The 21,411-nt window shown below is 41.0% G+C and overlaps 1 protein-coding gene across 4 annotated transcripts in view; it reads right to left on the bottom strand.

Annotated features, from left to right (window-relative positions):
* The window catches only part of MELK (maternal embryonic leucine zipper kinase), a 76,228-nt gene extending 55,176 nt beyond the window's left edge, over window positions 1-21,052 (bottom strand). For 2 of the 4 annotated variants that reach the window (XM_037036027.1, XM_037036030.1), the window contains exons 1-6: window positions 20,910-21,052; window positions 13,908-14,006; window positions 11,496-11,581; window positions 9,416-9,532; window positions 2,997-3,140; window positions 1,604-1,672 (exon numbers count right to left, since the gene is read on the bottom strand). In XM_037036027.1, coding sequence (XP_036891922.1) covers window positions 1,604-1,672; window positions 2,997-3,140; window positions 9,416-9,532; window positions 11,496-11,581; window positions 13,908-13,965 — 474 coding nt within the window. In that variant the 5' untranslated portion in view covers window positions 13,966-14,006; window positions 20,910-21,052. The remainder of the gene's footprint in view (window positions 1-1,603; window positions 1,673-2,996; window positions 3,141-9,415; window positions 9,533-11,495; window positions 11,582-13,907; window positions 14,007-20,909) is intronic. The other 2 variants (XM_037036028.1, XM_037036029.1) reach the window with 2 other exon arrangements.
* Window positions 21,053-21,411: the final 359 nt, after the last annotated feature.

Here is a 21,411-nt window from a genome sequence, read left to right as displayed (position 1 = left end):
CTTCCCTACACATCCATTTGCATGATAATCAGCTTAGCATACTTCCGAGCACCTTTGTCTTCCCAACCCCAAGTACTCAAGGAAAAAAAGATGATTTCCTTATGGATCCTTTCTGCAATACCAAACTATTCCTGTAAATACAAGAAGAGCTTTCTTTTCCCCTACAGGGAAGAAAGCAATAGGCAAGGCAGAACAATGCCTTAGGAGTCCAATTTCTAGTCTCGTTGAACACCAAACACAACCTGAGCTTCCAGATGCAGTAAAATGAGGAATCTGCCCAACCTCCTCTGCTCCCCAGCAGAAATATTAAGACACAATGAAAATGATACTACTGCCCAACACCTGTAGTGCACAGTTCTTCTATCTGCAACTGCCAAATGACTTGTGAAATTGTGAGGCTCCATTCACAACTGCAAAGACACGCCCAGAAGTGAGCTCCTAAGCAGAGTGCTGAGGCTCTCCTCTCCCAGCCAAGCCCAGTGGCTTTTTAGGTGGTGTCTGCGCGTATCAATCTGTGTCAGACACAAGCAAAAGGCAAAGGAGGCTGTCACAAACACTCTCCACTGCTTCCTGTGGAGAACGTGGCTTAAACCAGTACGTCGGCTCAAAGTATGTTTTATCTTTACAAACCAGCCAATGAAAAAAACACCTTCTACCATGTGGGTACCCAGACACAAGGCTCCACTGACAATCTCTGAAGAGAGAAGGGAAAGAGAAAAATCGAGAAGAATCAGACATTCAGCCGAAAGGGCAAAATCTGATTCCCTGTGTGCCTAGGTAGTTCTGATTGGGGCAGGAAATAATCCTGGGACTCCAAGGCCTAGTTTCAACATTCTTAAGGAGCGCAAACAGCTCATGTTAGAGACTGTGAGTACTGTCACTGCAGAACTCAGGAGGAAGCCTCCAACAGGCAGGCACCCAGGAGCTCTGCTGCAGACAGCAGAGGTGGAAAGCTCAAAGTCACCTCAAAGAGAAGGTATGCTGGAAAATGCCAGTCTCAACCATGGGAATTAAGGAAATACATAACAGGATAAATTTAAAAGCACATATGAACTTTTCCCTACTTTTATAAGGAAAGGGGGACATCTCTCAAAATGTAACTGTTAGTTATGTAACCATTTGGATAATAAAGAATGGGTTGCCACTAAATCCCCCAAACTCACATGAACAAAGGCATCATCTAGTGGCAGCTCATTCAAACTGCAAACACACGATCAACTCAACACTCACACTGTGACAGCCTCGTGTCAGCCCAGCGCTGCAGACTCTCTCACAGCATACCCGTGGGGCCTTCAGCAAGACCGAGTCTGGACCTAGAGCAGTGGTTCTCTATTTTGGCTACGTATTAGTCATTTAGAGAACTTATAAAAGGGATGAAATGTAACATTCTTCTCAATGGATGCAACCAGGCTCAATAAACACTTAGTGGACGCTCGGGCTGGGTAGCTCAGTTGGTTGGAGCGTTGTCCCAATACACCAAGGTTGAGGGTTTGATCCCTGCTCAGGGTACGTACAAGAAACACTCAGTGGAAGTCAGTGCAAAATAACACACCCTAGTGTGCATTTACAAAGGAAACAGTTACATTTTTATTTCTGCACTTACCTTGGGTTTCCCACAGAGACCAAAGTCAATCAGCTTTACTTTATGATATTCATCAAACAACAAATTTTCCTAAAAAAATGAAGACATTTTCATAACTAAATAGTGACTTCCTTATAACACATTCCACCGCTAGCCATTTCTAAAAACGATTTAAGGTTTTTATATTTAGAAGCCTGGGTACCACAGAGTGAAAATCATTTGAAAAAATAATGAAAGGACAAGAAGTATATAAAGGAGAGGGGAGAAACATTGATGACTATATCCCGCTTTCCCTCAAGACGCAGTGGCACAGACGATTTTCTTCTTGGTGCTCTGAGGTTCACCCACAAGCAAACACTGTATGCTACAGGCAAATTTAAATGAAAAGAGTAAGCTCAAACCAAAGGATTGAGTATAAACAGAAGGAAAACGACAGTGACACTGCCATATACTCTGGACCATTTCTAGGTTCCTGACCCCGGTACCAAGCGACATTAAAATCCATGTCCACCAGCATCCACATTAGTTGGAGTCTGCAGACTTAAAAGTGTATTCAAATTTTTATTCCGTCCTTGAAAAGTATAGTCAGTCACCCTGGCTGGTGTGGCTCAGTGGATTGAATACAGGACTATGAACTGAAAGGTCACTGGTTCAATTCCCAGTCAGGGCACATGCCTGGGTTGCAGGCCAGGTACCCAACTGGGGGCTTGTGAAAGGCAACCAATTGAGGTCTCTCTCACGTCAACGTTTCTCTCCCACTCTCTCTTTCCTCCCTTTCCCTCTCTCTGAATATAAATAAATAAAATATTTTTTAAAGAAGAAAGAAAAGTAGTCTGTCCATGCACTGAGCTGTTCCTTTCTGAGGTATAATGGAATTAAAATTAAGGACGATACGGTTAGGAAGAGTACTGAGTGAAAAATACTTAAAACTCTTTTAAGATAAAATTCTGAGGTTTATATTCCACAGCTGATTACAAAGAGATTTATAATGTCACACCCAACTGGCAAGATAAATAAAATGTCACTAATAAGTTCATTGAAAAAAACCTACTAGAAGTCAAAAGGAGGTGGGGAGTAATACATTTTAGTGGAGGGAAAAAAACAGCAAAGATAGATTCTAGCCCAGCCAGTGTGGCTCAGTTACTTGGGTGTCAGCCCACAAACCGAAAGGTCGCAGGTTCAATTCACGATCAGAGCACACACCTTGGTTATGGGTTTGGTCCCCAGTTGGGGCACACACAGAAGGAAGCCAAAACATGTTTCTCTCCCTCTCTTTCTTCCTCCCTTCTCCTCTCTCTAAAAACCAAATTTTTTTTTAAAAAAAACAAAGACTCTAAACAGAAAGAACCTAGGAATAACAAGTAAATGATGTTGAACTCTCTGGTGACCCTCTGACTATAACTCGGTCACTTACTGGTTTGAGGTCCCTGTGAGCATAGCCCTGGCTGTGCACGTAAGCCACTGCAGAGACGATCTGACGGAAGACGACTCGGGTCTCCTCCTCCGACAGGCGATCCTGGGAAATTATGTAGTCAAACAGCTCTCCTCCAGGGCAATACTTCAATAGCAACAGTCAAACGGACAGTGTTACTACTCGCAAAACTCACCTCAAAGGAATTTAAAATAAAAAAATCATACTGCACTCAGAGAAATTAATTAAACATATAAGCGAGGGAACTGAGTGTGGCTCATTGAAAAATACACTCTCAAGATCAAACAAATCAGACGTTACTCCAGGAAAGAACTATAGATCTTGGTCTCTAGCAGTTTTATTACCAGTAAGTAGAAGTAGAACCAACTACCACTGTGATTTTTAAGTTCTTTCTGAGTTTAATACTTTTATGGCTAAGAATTGAAACCCATTTTCATCTTAAGGCACTTGTGCTTTAAGCGTGGTTACCTGAAACGAAAAACCCAGCAGCAATTACTGCTTCTGCATCCCAAAGACCAGTGACTTTAAGTCTGTATGAGGAGCCCAGTTCCACAGGGGCTCCTCCGAGGCTGCGGAGAACAGATACCAGGGCACAAAGCTTTAGGCCTTCCACCCCTTCTTCTCCAGGGCACCTTCGTTTCTCTGTAACCTGGGGTTTCTATTCAAGACCTTACTGTATTTTAGCAGTATCAATTGAAATTATAGTATTATAGTATACAGCCTTTGACCTCCTGGTTTCACGTTTAGAAATTGCTCCTGAAGATATACTCTCATAACAAAAATAATGCATGTTCAAGATCACTCACTGAAGTAGCACTGTTTGTAACAACAAAAGACTGGAATATGTTCGCACTATATAAATGATGGCACTCGTATAAAACGGAATTCCATGTGGCCATGGATAGGAAGCTCTTCATGAACTGATATAAAACAATCTCCAGTATTAAGAGAAAAAAGCGGGCCCTGGCTGGTGTAGCTCAGTGGATTGAGTGTGGGCCTGCGAACCATACAATTACGGTTTGATTCCCAGTTAGGGCACATGCCTGGGTTGCAGGCCAGTTCCCAGCAGGGGACTCACGAGAGGCAACCATACACTGATATTTCTCTCCTTCTCTCCTTCCCTTCCCCTCTAAAGATAAACAGATAAAATCTTTAAAATAAAAAAGAGAGAAAAAAGCAAGGTGTAAAACTTTTTGTTTACACCATATATATTGATGGCGACTTACAAAAAGCATTCTGCTGAACAAAAGAAGCCAAACACCCAAGAGTACGAACTGTGTGATTCTATTTATCTCAAGTTCCAGAATAGGTAAAACTAACCTATGGGGACAGAAATCAGATGGGTGGTCGCTGAGAAGGGCAGTAGGCAGATGGGGTAGAGGAATTAACATCGNCGGTTTGATTCCCAGTTAGGGCACATGCCCGGGTTGCAGGCCAGTTCCCAGCAGGGGACTCACAAGAGGCAACCATACACTGATATTTCTCTCCTTCTCTCCTTCCCTTCCCCTCTAAAGATAAACAAATAAAATCTTTAAAATAAAAAAGAGAGAGAAAAAAGCAAGGTGTAAAACTTTTTGTTTACACCATATATATTGATGGCGACTTACAAAAAGCATTCTGCTGAACAAAAGAAGCCAAACACCCAAGAGTACGAACTGTGTGATTCTATTTATCTCAAGTTCCAGAATAGGTAAAACTAACCTATGGGGACAGAAATCAGATGGGTGGTCGCTGAGAAGGGCAGTAGGCAGATGGGGTAGAGGAATTAACATCGAAGAGTCAGAATAAAACTTCCTGGGGTGATGAAAATGTTTTCTCTCTTGACTGGGGTGGAAAGAATATGGATGTGTGCCTTTGGAAACTGTGCATCTGTGTGCATTTTATCATATAAAAATTATAGCTCAATAATCAATTGTATTTAACGCTATCCAATGAGATTGACATTAAAAAGCCTACTTTACAAAAGAAATATAAAATGAAGTGAAACAAAAGTATCAATATCTCTATAAGTGTACATAAATGGTCTGCAAGTTAAAATGTTAAATGGGGAAAAAACCACAAGGTACAGAATAATATAGAATGTGACCATTTATGTGACATAAACCAATAAACAACACATACATATATTTGTATAAAATATATATAGGGCCCGGGCTGGTGTGGATCAGCAGGTTGAAAGCTGACCTGCAAACCAAAGAGTTGCCGGTTCAATTTCCAGTCAGGGCACCTACCTGGGTTGCAGGTCTATTTCCCAGTTGTGGGTATGCAAGAGGCAACCAATTGACCAAGGTATCTCTCATACATCAGTGTTTCTCTACCTTGCTTTCTGCCTCCCCACCACTAAACATAAATAAAATCTTTTAAAAAATTAAAAATGAATAACTAAGTAAATATATACATAGGGAAAAAAGGTAGCCTCCAGCCAAAATGTAGGTATAAGTAAATATGCTTCACTTCCTCACACAACCAAAAGAAGGACAACAACCAATTTAAAGCAAAACACAGCCAGAACTGCCAGAAATTCAAACTGTATGGAAGCCTGACAACCAACGTGTTAAAGAAGAAAAATTCATCCAGATTGGTAGGAGGGGCAGAGATAGGCAGCCGAGACAGAGAGCATGTGCAGCAAGGCAGCACCTAGCAGACTGAGTGGACCAGGCGGCAGCTGGGGAAGCCAGTGGTCCCACATTCACGTGCAGATAAACTGGGAAGAACAACTAGAGATTGAGACAAACTGCGTAACTCAGGGTTCCATCGTGGGGAAATAAAGCCTCAAAACCTCTGGCTGTGAACACTTGTGGGGGGTTGCAGCAGTGGGAGAAACTGCCAGTCTCACAGGAGAATCTTTTGGGGGTCCCCCAGGGCCCTAGAATGTACACAAGCTCACCCACTCAGGAATCAGCCCCAGGGGAGCACCACGAAGAGTGCAATTCACTTGTGGGTAGCAGGGGAAGTGACAGAAAACAGGGCAAGAGCCGGGAAAGTGGCACTGTTCCTTCTCAGACCCCTCCCCCACACACAGCACCACAACACAGCAAAGTGGGTTGCACCGCCCTGGCAAATAACTAAGGGCAAATACCCTTACAACATNTTGTGGGGGGTTGCGGCAGTGGGAGAAACTGCCAGTCTCACAGGAGAATCTTTTGGGGGTCCCCCAGGGCCCTAGAATGTACACAAGCTCACCCACCCAGGAATCAGCCCCAGGGGAGCACCACGAAGAGTGCAATTCACTTGTGGGTAGCAGGGGAAGTGACAGAAAACAGGGCAAGAGCCGGGAAAGTGGCACTGTTCCTTCTCAGACCCCTCCCCCACACACAGCACCACAACACAGCAAAGTGGGTTGCACCGCCCTGGCAAATAACTAAGGGCAAATACCCTTACAACATAACAGGTGCACCCAGACAAAAAAATATGGCCCAAATGAAACAACAGATCAAAACTCCAGAAAAAGAACTAAGCAATAAGGAGACAGCCAACCCATGAGATGCAGAGTTCAAAACACTGATAATCAGGATGCCCACAGAAATGACTGAATATGACTGCAAAATAAAGGAAGAAGTGAAGGCCATACAAAGTGAAACAAAGAAAAAAACAAAGGGAACTGGTAGTGAAGGGAAGGAAATAGAGACTCAAATCAACAATTTGGAACAAAAGGAAGAAATAAACATTCAACCAGAACAGAATGAAGAAACAAGAATTCAAAAAAACAAGGAGAGACTTAAGAACCTCTGGGACAACTTTAAACATTCCAATATCCAAATCAAAGGGGTGTAGAAGGAAAAGAGGAAGAGCAAGAAATGGAAAACTTATTTGAAAAAATAATGAAAGAAAACTTCCCCAATCTGGTGAAGGAAATAAACATACAAGTCCAGGAAGCTCAGAGAGTCCCAAACAAGTTGGACCCAGAGAATACAACACCAAGACATACCATAATTAGCCAAGATTAAAGAAGAGAATTTTAAAAGCAGCAAGAGAAAAGGAGACAGTTACCTACAAAGGAGGTCCTTATATGACTATCAGCTGATTTCTCAAAAGAAATTCTACAGGCCAGAAGGGGCTGGAAAAAAGTATTCAAAGTCAAAGAAAGCAAGGGCCTACATCCAAGATTACTCTATCAAGCAAAGCTATCATTTAAAATTGAAGGGCAGATAAAGTGCTTCCCAGATAAGGTCAAGTTAAAGGAGTTCATCATCATCAAGCCCTTATTACATGAAATGTAAAAGGGGCTTATCTAAGGGAAAAAAAAGATCAAAACTATGAACAGTAAAATGACAACTCATAACTATCAACAACTGAACCTAAAAAAAACAAAAACAAAAACAAACTAAGCAAACAACTAGAAGAGGAACAGAATGACAAAAATGGAGATCATGCGGAGGGTTATCAGTGGGAAGGAAGAGGTAGAAGAATGTACTTATTCCCTATAGAAGTACAGGGAATAAGAAGCATAAATGGTAGGTACAAAACAGACAGAGGGAGGTTAAGAACAGTACGGGAAATGGAGAAGCCAAAGAACTTATATGTACAACCCATGGACGTGAACTAAGGGGAGAAGGAATGCTGGTGGGAACAGGGGTACTGGGCAGAGGGGGACAAAGAGGAGAAAAAAGAATGGGACAACGGTAATAGCATACTCAATAAAATATACTTAAAAAAGAAAAAATGAACTTGTGTTATGGAAGTCTGCACTGCAGTAAAACACACACACACACACACACACACACACACACAGGTATTTGTAAGTGCATGGAAAAGCTATTGGAAGCACAAGAAAACTGGATGACTGAGATACACGACAGAGAGCATTTTACTTTTTAACATATACTCTCTTACACCTTCTCTATTTTGTCCTAAGTTCATGAAGGGTTTTTTTGTTGCTTTTGTTTTGTTTTTTAAGTATTTTATTTGGACAAAGGGAACGGCTTTTTAAGAGTCTGTAAAATCACTACTATTGACCATGTGGGTGGATATACAGTGAAATAAGAGGAAAATGGTTCTAGGTCCAAAACTTTCAGCATTATAAATTTTAAAATGTGCTTTTAAAGCAGAGCTAATCTGTGAAAATGATGTGAAGTTACAAATTATTTGGCTGAGACTAAGGACAATAAAACAAGAGATGAATGATGTGAGCTCTAAAGACTCTCTGCTTCAAGCCAAAAAAGGCAGGTTAAAACTTAAAAGAATTTGGTTCACATAACACATGCACTGAAGGCTGTGGGCTGCACTGTGTTCCCCGAAGATATGTTTAAAGTTCAAGTCCTACCACCCAGTACCAGTAATTGTGACCTTATTTGTAATAAGATCTTATAGATGTAATCAAAACAGATGAGGTCCTACTGGATTAGGGTGGACCATTTGTAGACAGGCAGGAAATAGAGCGATGCATCTATAAGCCAATGATTACCAGTAACCATCAGAAACCAGAAAAGAGGCAAAGGGCAGATTCTCCAGAAAGAATCTCGCCCACACTCTGACTTTAGACTTTAGCCTTCAGAATTGTAAGACGATACATTTCTATTGTTTTAAACCACCAAATGTGTGGTCATTTGTTACAGCAGCCCTAGATTAATACACCATTAAACTGAAATGAATCCTTCCCCCTAGGAACAAATTCTCGCATATTCTGTCCATTAAACCACGCCCCCTCATGAGGAGCACATTAGAAAGGGCAGGCTTACAATGACTTGCCAATTTATTACATATGTCTACTTGATCTAAATCGTTATAGACAGAACTCAAACAAGTAAGCCACTTAATATTTATTCTAACCTTTCAGGTGAAACACTTTTCTCTTAATTACTGATAAAGTGAATGGAAATGGTATGAACATTTGTTCCCACCCAAAATTCCAATGCTGAAATCCTAACCCGCAAAGATGACTTGTGGAGGCAGCCTCTGGGAGCTGATTCACACATGAGGAAGATGCCCTCACGAATGAAAGCAATGCTCTTATGAGAGACTCTTGAGAGTGGAGGGAGGTAGAAGAGGGTGAAGGAAGGAATAAACGGTGACGGAAGGAGACTTGACTTGGGATGGTGAACACACAATACAATATGCAGATGATATAGTATAGAATTGTATCCCTGAAACCTACATCATGTCATTAGTCAATGCCACTCCAATAAATTCAATTAAACAAATTTTTTTAAAAAGAGGCTCCAAAGAGGTCCCTTGCCCCTTCTACATGTAAGGACATAGTGAGAAGGCCCCAGCTCTGAATCAGAAAGAAAGCCTTCACCCAAGCATACCGGTGCCTTGATCTTGGAATTCCCAGTTTCCAGAACTGTGAAAAATAAATTTCTTTTGTTCATAACCCTTCTGGGATGTGATATTTGTTATAGCAGCTCAAACAGACTAAGACAGTGAACAAATACCTTTAGGTCTCTAACCATACTACAAACCTCAAGAACTATGAATATTTTGTTGGCTGTCTCTAACACATGGTAGAGCTGACATATGTGCTGATGTCTCAGGTTCTTCAAGGCATCAATCTCTGTTTTGATCCGGGGCAAATCACTCTGCAAGAAAACATTATGTTAAATATTCAGTAAACCAGTGTGGGAAGGGTTTCAAGCATCACTATCAACAGCTTTAACACTGAGTAGCAAAAGCAATCAATAACCTCAAAACAAATTGTTCAACCATACAGAAAAAATATAACAAAACTTATTTGTATGTACATTAAAAAAGGCCTTGGGGTTTTATGAAAGACAAGTTCAACATGGGTCAATAGTACTAAGTGTAGAAAAAAATTTTAAATCTCAAACTCCATTAGGTTAGCATTCCAAAAAAAGAAAATGACAGAAACACTGCTTAGTGTGCAAGCCTGAGCTCCACTTTTGTTCTTAGCGATGTTCCATAAGAGGCATGCTGACCTGAAAACCAGTGCACTCGGGTGAAAGGTATGACGGGTTCACTGCCTCAGACTTCCAATTTTTCTAGGGACTTAAAAATTTTCAAAATAAAAAGCTGACTGGGAAGGAGGAGGAGGATGAGCCACGCTGAAAGAATTTCAAAATCCATATTAAAGACAGAAATCTAGAAATCCATGAAGTAACAAGTAAAACTTTATGATAAAAATGGATTCCATCTAATCATCAGTGGCTTAAGATCCAATTATCTAGGACCACGCAACCAGATGTCAGGTCCTGGCCAAGAATCAGTGGTAATTTTCACTCTTCTAATATGATCGTCTTATTTTTTTCTTTTTGGGGAGAGTGGGAGTCTGATAACCTGGGCCCTAGCAATAACCAAAATATCATTCAAGTCCTGAGAAGTAGCTAAAATAAGCATAATAACAGAGCATATAAAAAGTTTGGAAATAAATTAATGAATTTTTAATTGAGAGAGAAACATTAGTTTGTTGTTCCTCTTATTTATACATTCATTGGTTGATTCTTGTATCTGCCCTGACTGGAAATTGAACCCACAACCTTGGCGTATCAGGACAATGTTCTAACCAACTGAGCTACCCAGGCAGGGCTTAGAGTAAGTTTTGAGTATCAGTGTGGTAACACATTTTGTAATAACAATACACATTTTGTTTTCTATTGTAGTGCTTATAGTGTTTAGGTAAGTCATACTAAAGTTAAAATTACATTTTAAATTGCTTAAGGAATTAATCAGATTTGCTCAAGAAAAATGGTTTATAATGCCCTTTTATTCACTTAGCAAATATTGAGCACAGATAAACTAAAACATTGAAGAACCTGAATTATTGGTCAAAACTAAACCATACGAGGAATGATAAATTAAAAGAAAAAATCACTCAGGGTGAGTACAAACACTGGAAAGGGTATAAAAGACCCATAAAGATCATCAAAAGAGACAGATTTTTCCCTTAATATAAAAGCAAAAAACTTCATGTATCTTATAACCACAACCACAAATCAAACGGGCTGCGTTGGGAGGTAATGAGCAGCTCATGCATGGAAGCATTCATGTAGAGGAAAATGAGGCTGATCAAGGAAAAAAGGATTTCATTAGATAACTTCTAAGTTCACTTTGAATAAAATTCTGGGATGTAAGACCTACATACCCTATAAACAGGTGACACTGAGTAAGAGTATCATGAGAAGATAAAGCAGGGCGATACTAATATCCAGAAACACCTCCAAGGCCACCTAACAACAGCAGAAAAACAGATCCTACAGGCTTCAAATAGGCACCACTGCCTTGCATTAAAGTTAAGGATAAAATAACCCCCTCCCTCACATTATTTTTTAAAACCTAACAGTTATACATAATTGGCAATTTAAAAAGCTGGAGAAATATTCTTACAACCAATGGACATGAAGTCAGTGGTGGGGGGCAATGCTGGGGGGTGGTAGGGTGCAGGGAGGAGGGGGATAACAAAATTAGGGAAAAAAAGAAAAAAGAAATATTATTCTAATAAAAATAGTAACTAGAACATTGGAGCAAGTTTACATTTTAATTCAAAAAACTGATCTATAAATATTTTTAAAATAATTTTAAACTTACCCCAAGTGCACTTTTATCCATGATTTTTATAGCGACCATTTCTCCAGTGAGGATATGGCGGGCAAGTTTGACCTTTGCAAAGCCACCTACGTGTAGGAAAATTATGAAGAGATAAGCAAGACAGACCCAAATATCAACACTGGAGCAAACTGAGGGCTCAGGAACAAATACTGTTCTGTTCGCTTTTTTTTTTTCTTAAAGATTTTATTTATTTATCTTTAGAGGGGAAGGGAAGGAGAGAAGGAGAGAAATATCAATGTATGGTTGCCTCTCGTGAGTCCCCTGCTGGGAACTGGCCTGCAACCCAGGCATGTGCCCTGACTGGGAATCAAACCACGATCGTGTGGTTCGCAGGCCCGAGCTCAATCCACTGAGCTACGCCAGCCAGGGCTTCTGTTCGCTTTTAAAAGGCTCTACTGGTCCACACTTTTCCCTAAGTTTACGGCTCTTTCTTTCTGCTGCTTCCAAAGTGTTAGCCATTACCCTAACCTCTCCTCATCCAATGTCTAGCTGGACTTTTTTTTAATCATGATAGTATATCTTTAATTTTTAACTTTTTATTGTTTATTCTATTAGTTGTCCCAACTGTTTTCCCTTTTGCCCCCCTCCATCCAGTCCACCACTCTCTCCCAAGGCCAATCCCTCTCCATTGTCCACGTCCATGAGTCATTCATACATGTTCTTGGGCTGGTCCCTTTCCCTTCCTTCCACAATTTCCCCCCCTCCCTTCTCCCCTCCTACAGCTATCAGTCTGTTCCATGTTTCCATGTCTCTGGTTCTATTTTTCTCATTTGTTTATTTTGTTCATTAGATTCCAATTATAAGTGAGATCATATAGTATTCGTCTTTCACCAACTAGCTTTTTTTGCTTAGCATAATACTCTCCAGTTCCATCCATGCTGTCGCAAAAGGCAGGACTTCTTTCTTTCTGCTGAGTAGTATTCTTTTGTGTAAATGTACCAGTTTTTTAATCTACTCATCTACTGATGGGCTCTTGGGCTGTTTCCAGCACTTGACTATTGTAAATAGTGCTGCTATGAACAAAGGGGTGCATATGAGTATATTACCAGCAGTGGAATTACTAGGTCATAAGGCAGTTCCATTTTTAATTTTTTCCCTTTTCCCCACATCCTCACCATCACTGGTTGTTTGCTGATTTATCAATGATAGCCATTCTGACAAGTGTGAGGTGGTATCTCACTGTGGTTTTAATTTGCATATCTCTGATGGCTAGTGATGTTGAGTATCATTCCATATATCTATGGGCCATCTGTATGTCCTCCATGGAGAACTGTCTATTCAGGACCTTTGCACATTTTTTAAATTGGGTTGCTTGTCTTCCCAATGTTGAGTTCTTTCCATATTTTGGAGATTAAACCCTTGTGCAATGTATCATTGGCAAATATGTTCTCCAGTATATCTTTAATTTTTTAATGAACAAGTAGGAAACAGAATTCACTCTTTAGAAATTTGGTTTATAATTAATATTGCTAGAACACACAAAAAAGTTGCTGAGACAAAATATGAAACTTATGAAACTTCCAATCAGTTTTAAAACTGTGGAGATAAGAAATTTCGTTTCAAAACTGAATCAAAAGCAGGAAAACGTCTACACTTTAGGTATCTAAAAGAAAATGCCAACTTAACATTTCTAAAAAGAAGCTCCTAGTACTCCCTCCCAGGGTCTTCCGCATCTCAGAAAGTAACAACTCCATTTTCCCAGGTGCTCAGGCCAAAACCCAGGGGCCATCCTTAGCCTTTCTCTTTTATCTCATACCCCATATCCAGCCCATCAACAAATCCCACTGGCTGTGCCCTCAAAACGTATCAATGGTTAGTTACCTTGGGGAAAAAAGAAAGATACTGACTGGAAATATTCTTGATATTGATATGAGCAGGACACAGAGGGGTTTATATGTATGTAAAACTCCATTGAGCTTAGTGCACTTTGCATCTTTGTTACACCTCAATAAATCAGAAAGTACACACATGTATATGTACGTATGTGTCTCTGTACAGAATCCCGACCCTTCACTACCTTCACTACTGTCACACTCATCCAAGTCACCGTCATCTCTAGCATCATTCACCTGAATTACTACAATAACATCCTAATATCTCTCTGCCCTTGCCCTCCCCTACCTCATCTTTTCACAGCCACAGTGACCCTTAAAAACAAAGGTCAGATCACTCTTTGGCTCAAAACTGTCCAGTGACTTTCATCCTAAATTAAATGACTGACAAGACCTCTCCTACTACTCACCTCTCTCTTGCTCCATATTTTTCTAATTGAACAGATTGAAGAATTTTAAAACTATGTAGTTTAGACCAGAAAGCTCATTACTGCCCAAATACACTATACTCTCAAATAGTTCATCTATCCTCTCTCCCCAAGAATATAATAACACTTACCTGTCCCAATAGTTTCATATAATTCATAGTACTGGAGAAGTTCATCATAATCTTTCATAGTCCTGCCGGAATTTTACCCAAAATTGCAAAAAAATAAACCTGTAAAACACAAATAGCACAAGATCAAGAAAGAAACTATTATGACACTATGTCCTCCACTCTTGTGACTGCAAATATAAATAAGTCTTGGGCATGTATGAATATGATACTGGAAAAACTCATTAGCTACATGAAAAAAAACCCCACTAGATTCCTATCTCACAGCATACATAAAAATTAACTCCAGCTCAAGTAGAGAGTTAAATATGAAAGGTAAACCTTTAAAACTTTTAATAGAATACTGTCATGATTTCAAGATAGAAGAGGATCTTTTAAAGTGCTAAGTATTAAAAAAAATACATTGAACAATGCTAAAATTAAGGACTTCTGCACATCCAAAGACAGCATTTAAAAAAAATCAAATGTGAGAAAATATTTGCAACACATATAAAAATTGATTTTTATCCAGAATAGACTCCAAGTCTAAAATATAGAGAAAGGCAACACAACAGAAGATAAGCAAATGAAATACAAAGCTGGAGGCAGCGAGCTATAAGGGAACTAAATGGTAATTGAAAAAGATATAATAAAGATTATATTTTTAAAAAAAGAAATACAAAGCATTTCACAAAGAAACACAAATGACCAATAATAACACGAAAAAATGCTCAACTTCATTATTCACCGGGGAAATGAAATCAAGACTGCAATAATATATAATTTTAAGATAAATTTGATACATATTTTATTATATTTCACATGTGTTACATATACTCTGAGGTACATATCATATACTCATGTATATATCAAATAATATATATAAACGTGTTATAAAAGTTTTAGGTAGATCTTATTTTGTTCTGTCTTCTTGAGTTTTAAAATTAAGTAGAATGACACAAACCACAAGATTGAGAAGGGCCCTGTTACGTGCGGTAACACGTAAGGTCACGCTCACACCAGCTGTTTCACTAGCAGAGGATATGCTTTTAGCTGACTTTAACCACAGACTAGCGGGCCCGGCAGAACTAGTCAGTCTATTAGCCTGGCTTCTTTTATTCACCCAGTTATTCATACATATGTGTTTCCTGAGCACCTATGATGTGCCGGACCCACGTCTGGCACTAAAGCCATAATGGAGAAGAAACAAATGTGGTTCTTGCCCTCGTGGATCTTTACATTCTAGTAGAGAAGACAAAAGGTAAATCATCGGACAATAAAATTAAGTAGTTACTGGGAAAGAAATAAGCAACAGTGGTTAAAATGAGTCAGTGAGAAGGTAATATTTAAGCCAAGAAGTTATTCAAAGGATAAGAAGTGAGGGAAGGTGATGTTATCAGCCTGGCTGGTAATCAGACTGGCTACTCCTACCAAAACTTGAGCAGTATTTTCAACAGGACCTGGACAAGACCACGTAAACAATGTTTCCACACAAAGCTGTTAAAGTGAGAAGATCCTTTATGTGACTTACTGCTTCTTTCCCATCAATAATATCCCAACCCTATGTCACTCTAAGATACCCAGATGATGAAATGGCCTAGTTCTTTGATAGCAGTCATTCCAAAACTGGTTCCTGCTTCCCTAATTCCTTCTCAAAATCAGCCACCATGGGCCCAAATCCTACGAGCACCTTCCAGCTCACTCTTCCTTACCAAGACACCCCAGGTCCTAGGGAGGATGGTTTCTCTCGCAGCAGCAAACTAAAAACACCTTTTTTTTTGCCCTGGCTGGTGTAGCTCAGTGGATTGAATGCAGGCCTGCGAACCAGATGATCACGGTTCGATTCCCAGTCAGGGCACATGCCTGGGTTGCAGGACAGTTCCCAGCAGGGGACCCATGAGAGGCAACCATACATTGATATTTCTCTCCCTCTCTCCTTCCCCTCTCCTCTAAAGATAAATAAATAAAATCTTTTTAAAAAAACACCTTTTTTTTAAAAACTACAGATAGTGTTCTTAGTGGTCTTGGGATAGCCAACCTTAACAGGAGTTGTTGGCCCAAAGAGAACGAAAGGAAGAGCATTTTAGAAAGAAGGAATCTAGGTGGGATGATCCTGGAGGAAGAAACGTTGGCATATACTGAACTAAAACTGCTCTTAGAGGCACCAATAAATGGAAGTGTAGATTTAGAACAGGGGCAATTGCTTAGCCATATGGAAGAAAAAGAAGAAAAAACAACATTGGATCTTCATCTCACACCATACACAAAGTCAATCACAGTTAGTATAAAAAGACTTAAGAAAGACAAAACTGTAAATGTAGACAGCTGAGGGTTCACCCATACCAGCTAGGAGGGGTAAGAGGAAGAGGCAGAGAAAGAAGTTAGAAAAGAATTAAAAGAATACAGTTTCATGGAAGCTAAGGAAGAAAAAAGTAAAACTGGTGAAAATTTCTGGAAGGTAGATTTAGAATAGATTTTCTAAAAGTACCCATATATAGGTCAAGTCCCAGGACTTGAGTAGGTGCTACAAATTGGAGCTTTCTTTATAGGCAGACATGGATTCAAAGGTGAACCTGCACAGAACGGTTTCTCTAAGGAGCTCTTCTTCCTAGAGACTAATGTAGCAGGACAAAACTCAAGATTTCAGCCTTGGGAAGAGATGCCCCCACACCCCTTAAATAGCCAAGCAGGAATCAGAGGGGCCCAGGGAAATGGAGGTCACTGAGTCAGGCACAAAGAATCTTCTATACAGTCCAGCACAGCACACTAGGGCTCTTGAGTTCACAAAGGGGTTTGAGGCCAAGACCCAGCCAGTGATGAAATCCTCCTTTGCCTAGCCTGTCTCCTGTGTACCAATCTCCCTCAGTGACCTAGCCATAGACTAGTTATGGCAGCACAGGGTCCAGGATGCTAGGATCCCATTCTGTCTAGCAATCTGAAAGGCTGAGTTACAGGCATAGCCAACTGGCACCTGGGAAGCAAAGAAAGGGCAGAGAAAATCATCTTGATCACTCCTACCCAGTAGTTAAAACCTGGTGCTGGTGCTCATTTCTAGAGCCAGATAGTCTCCCTTCTAGAGGCCTAGCAAGCCCGCTGAGGGCTCTGGGACTGATGGATAGCCACCAGCACACGTTCACTACCCTCAGGTTCTCTGTTCTTCATCCTGTCTCATCCAGAGCTGAGTGACCAGCACGTTCCTAAGCCTTACAAACAGTCCTGACGTTGGAAGACCTAGAGTGTCAGTTCTGCCTCAGGGGTTAGTGAGTTTATAAAGGAAAAGAAAGACTAGTCAGCGAGGTCTACAAGTGAGGATGGGTCATCTTCATAATTGAAGTGGAGAAAAAAATGAAATTATCAAAAGTTCAAGGGCCACAAAAGGTTTTTTTTCTTTTGCCCTGACCAGGAATTGAACTCCCCAACACTTTGATGTATAGGACAACACTCCAACAAACTGAGCCACACCGATCAGGGCCACGAGAGATATTTTTAAAATATCCTTTTAGGTGCTCACTTCCGCATGACATATACTAAAATGTTCTTTTAGGGAGGTAGGGGGAAGTAAAAGAGGGTAAAGGGAGGGATAAATGGTGATGGAAGGAGACCTGACTTGGGGTGGTGAACACACAATACAGATAATGTATTATAGAACTGTACACTTGAAACCTATATAATTTTATTAATCAATATTATCCCAATAAATTCAACTAAATTTTTTTGTTGTCTTAGAAAAGATTGTATTCATTTATCTTTAGAGGGGAAGACAAGGAGAGAGGGAAAGAAATATCAATGTATCGTTGCCTCTCGTGTGTCCCCCACTGGGAACTGGCCAGCAACCCAGGCATGTGCCCTGACTAGGAATCGAACCACGATCACTTAGTTCCGAGGCCTGCGCTCAATCTACTGAGCTATACCAGCCAGGGCTAAATTTTTTTTTAATAAATAAAATAATCTATTAAAATGCCTAAAGCATTCTGATTCCACGTATCATTTTACTCTGAGCAAGGAGAGACCACAAAGATTATACCTATTCTTAGTGGGCACATAAGGGACAGGATTAGAAATCCTTAGCAGCAGTACTAATTCAGAAATCTCCGAAAGGGCATTTGTCAGTGCAGCAAATGTAGGAATGAAGTAGAACCACGACCTGCCCACCTCCCCCGCAAAAACAGGAATCAGAGGACCAAGAAATTTCAAAAATGGGCAATAACAGCAATAAACGTATAAAGGTCAACACAAGACTAAGAAACGTTTGGACTCCTTATGGCGGGTAAGAGAAAGAGCAGGAGATTGGAAATGGGGGGATGTCAGGCTATAAATATATTTGGAAAGCTGCTTGCTATGAAAGTGTAGGTCTAGCACTGCCTGGTTGGTTCAGCTGACTGAGCACAGACCTGCGAACCAAAAGGCCGCTGGTTCAATTCCTAGTCAGGATACAGGCCAAGTCCCCATCTGGGAGTGTGTGAGAGTCAACTGATCAATATTTCTTGTGCACATCAATGTTTCTCTCCCTCTCTTTTGCCCTCCCTTCCCCTCTCTCTAAAAATAAATAAACATTTTAAAAGACTTATTTTATTTATTTACTTTTAGAGAGAGGGGAAGGCAGGGAGAGAGGGCAAGAAACATCAATGTGTGACAGGTTCAGTTGCTTTCACATGCCCCCAAATGGGGAACTGGCCCACAATCCAGGCTTATTCCCTGACTGGGAATTGAACCAGCAACCTCCCGGTTCACAGGTCAGCACTCAATCCACTGAGCCATACCAGCCAGGACTAAACTCTTTCTTTAAAAAAGTGGACTATCAGGTTCATTAAAGAGCAAAGCTTCAACTAAGGCAGCATTGGCATATTCAGATCACAGGGGCTAAAGAGGGAACACAAAGAGACATTTCAAAGTTTAAAAACCATGAGATGGCAATGGACAAAGGGAACGAAGAAGGCCTTAGGAAGTACAACAATCCTAATTGCCACCACTGCACATGTCTAAATTCCATACAAGGACTGGGTTATTTCAACTTGCCACACAGAGAGAAAGCAATTTGTATGATGTTGGAATTCACTTCTGATGAGTGTCATAATTAACTTATTGACAGATTTCTCCAAAATGACTTTTAAATTTCCAGGTCATGGCCTCTGGTCAACTAACAAAGATCAACTTGCATCAATGTAAGATTGAACTTGTGTACCTTCTCTTTTTCTTTCTTCCATTTTATTTATGCTGGTTTAAAGGTTTTTAAAAATATTTTTTTTATTTATTTTTAGAGAGCGGGGAAGGGAGGGAGAATGAGAAATGTCTGTCAATCAGTTGCCTCTCACACCCTCCAAACAGGGAACCTGGGCCCTGACCAGAAGTCGAACTGGTAACCTTTTGCTTTGCGGGCCTACGCTTAACCCACTAAGCCACACCGATCAGGGCTTTTTCTAAATATTTTTAAGTGCCCTGTTTATCCTCTAGAGTTTGAAAATATTGAACACAGGAAAGACTTGTGATTGGACTTGCTAAAGGAGGTATATGATCAGTCAATATGGAAGGCAGACCCTCAACTGTAGATAATGAAGTTAGAAACTAGACCCTAATTAGACACCTAAAAGTCCTTCTGAGTAGGACTAAATAGTAAAATTGGGGGCATATACAATAGGGGTCTTGAATTTCTCTAAGGAAATAAGGAATTGCTTAGATAATGGGGGGGAGGTTTATCACTAAATTTTATAGGACAGCAACAAATTTTCTTTTTTTGTTTTTTAAGAGATTTTATTTACTTTTAGACAGAGGGGAAGGGAGGGAAAAAGAAAGGGAGAGAAACATCAATGTGTGGTTGCCTCTGTCACATCCCCTGATGGGGACCTGGCCCACAACCCAGGCACGTGCTCTAGACTGGGAATCCAACCAGCAACCCTTTGGTCCACAGGCCAGCGCTCAATCCACTGAGCCACATGGGCCAAGGCACAGTTTTCTTATTAACATGGCATTATTTAGGCTATGCTATTCATTGCTGCATAAAACATTTACCTTATCTAGTGAGCTTGGTAAGACACTAATGCTGAGGATATTTCAAACAATAAGTAGAATAAAGAATGGCTTATTTTGTGCCTTGTAATACATTTAATTAACATTGTCTCGCACCCTTGCAGAGGTTTCTGGGAGCACCAGCAAAGAGGTATTCATTCCTAAAGGTTTTAAGGGGTTGATTCGCTCATCTCATTCATCCACAGTAGATACACAGGAAAAGCAGATTCACTGGTGAAACAAACCCATGAAGGTGCAGTAAGGACATTTCTGATTTCTCCCACACAACATGGTTAAGAGAAACCAAAATACGAACAAAAAATTTAGGAACACTGGCCTCTGAGCAAAGTTCCAGGTACTTCTGATGCACCCCTCCTTCACCTTCCCCCATTCAATTACCAAAGAAAAATACCAAAGGTGAAGCTCAAGAACAATTACTCATCCTAGATGCTAGAGGTCTGATAACTCTCTTGGGATGCCCTCCTCTGGGAGTGTCCCTTCTTCCCACAGATTTCTTGGAGGGAGCTGCTCCTTTTACTGCTGGAGCACTCGGTGCATATTCCCTTTTCAGCGTGAGCTTCTCAAGCTACTATTTTGGGGAACGGGAGGGGATGGAGTTGGACTCTGAAAAGGTGATGATAACACATAACACATTTCCTTTTTCACTGGACTGCCCCAGTAAACTAAGTTGCATGAACAGAAATAACTCCGAGCCCTTCTTTGAATTTCTTTCGCGGAGACAGCGTCATGGCAACGCGGAATGGGAATTCACATCTGTCGAGCTGCTGGGTGGCAAAGGTTTTGCCTGCACACCTACCTTACCGATAACCCTGCGGTAAGTTCGATCGTTACCCCCACTTACAGAGGGGAAAACCGGGGGCCTCAGAAAAGAGAAATATGCCATCCAGTGAACTAGATCGGTAAGGTGTGGCTCCAGTAAAAGTCTCAGCCAGGAGCAAGCTGGGCTCGCGCCGCCGTTCCCCCGCGCCGCGAACTGCCGGGACACCGGCTAGAGTCACTGACCTGAGGAGCGGAGAGCGGACAGAGCGCGGCCAGGCACAGGGACAAAAGTGCCCGCCTAAGGTCGCTGGCGAAGCGGCAAGTGGGGAGAGTCCCTCTGAGCCTTTTGGATCTTGCGGGTTTAGCCGCTTCCGCCCGCCAAGAGAATCAAACCTCCCGGGCCGGAAGGGGCGGGGCGCGGCGGGGTCAGTGGGCGGGCCGGAAGCGGGAAGTGCTAACCAGGCCGTGGGTGGTCAAGTGACCCTTGGGACATGTGAGAGGTGATTTGTGTCCTCGATATTCAAACTGGGGTATGTCCGTCCCTGCGGGCATGTTGAGATTCTCTAGGTGGCGTGGACACACAGAGTTTCCACATAATTCAACTTCCTTACGTCGTTTCCAAAAACTGACCTGCAGAAAAGGCGCTAGTAGTCATGGTTCTCATTTTAGTTTCCCTCCCAAATCTTACTAGAGTGTGATGCCATGAGGAATAACAACAAAGAGAGCAAATTGTCCATTAGGTAAT

This window comes from Sturnira hondurensis, unplaced genomic scaffold (assembly GCF_014824575.4).
Source record: "Sturnira hondurensis isolate 20B ecotype Veracruz unplaced genomic scaffold, ASM1482457v3 Scaffold0022566, whole genome shotgun sequence".
NCBI classification, from domain to species: Eukaryota; Metazoa; Chordata; class Mammalia; order Chiroptera; family Phyllostomidae; genus Sturnira; species Sturnira hondurensis.
This window is presented reverse-complemented; position numbering and strand designations above follow the sequence as displayed.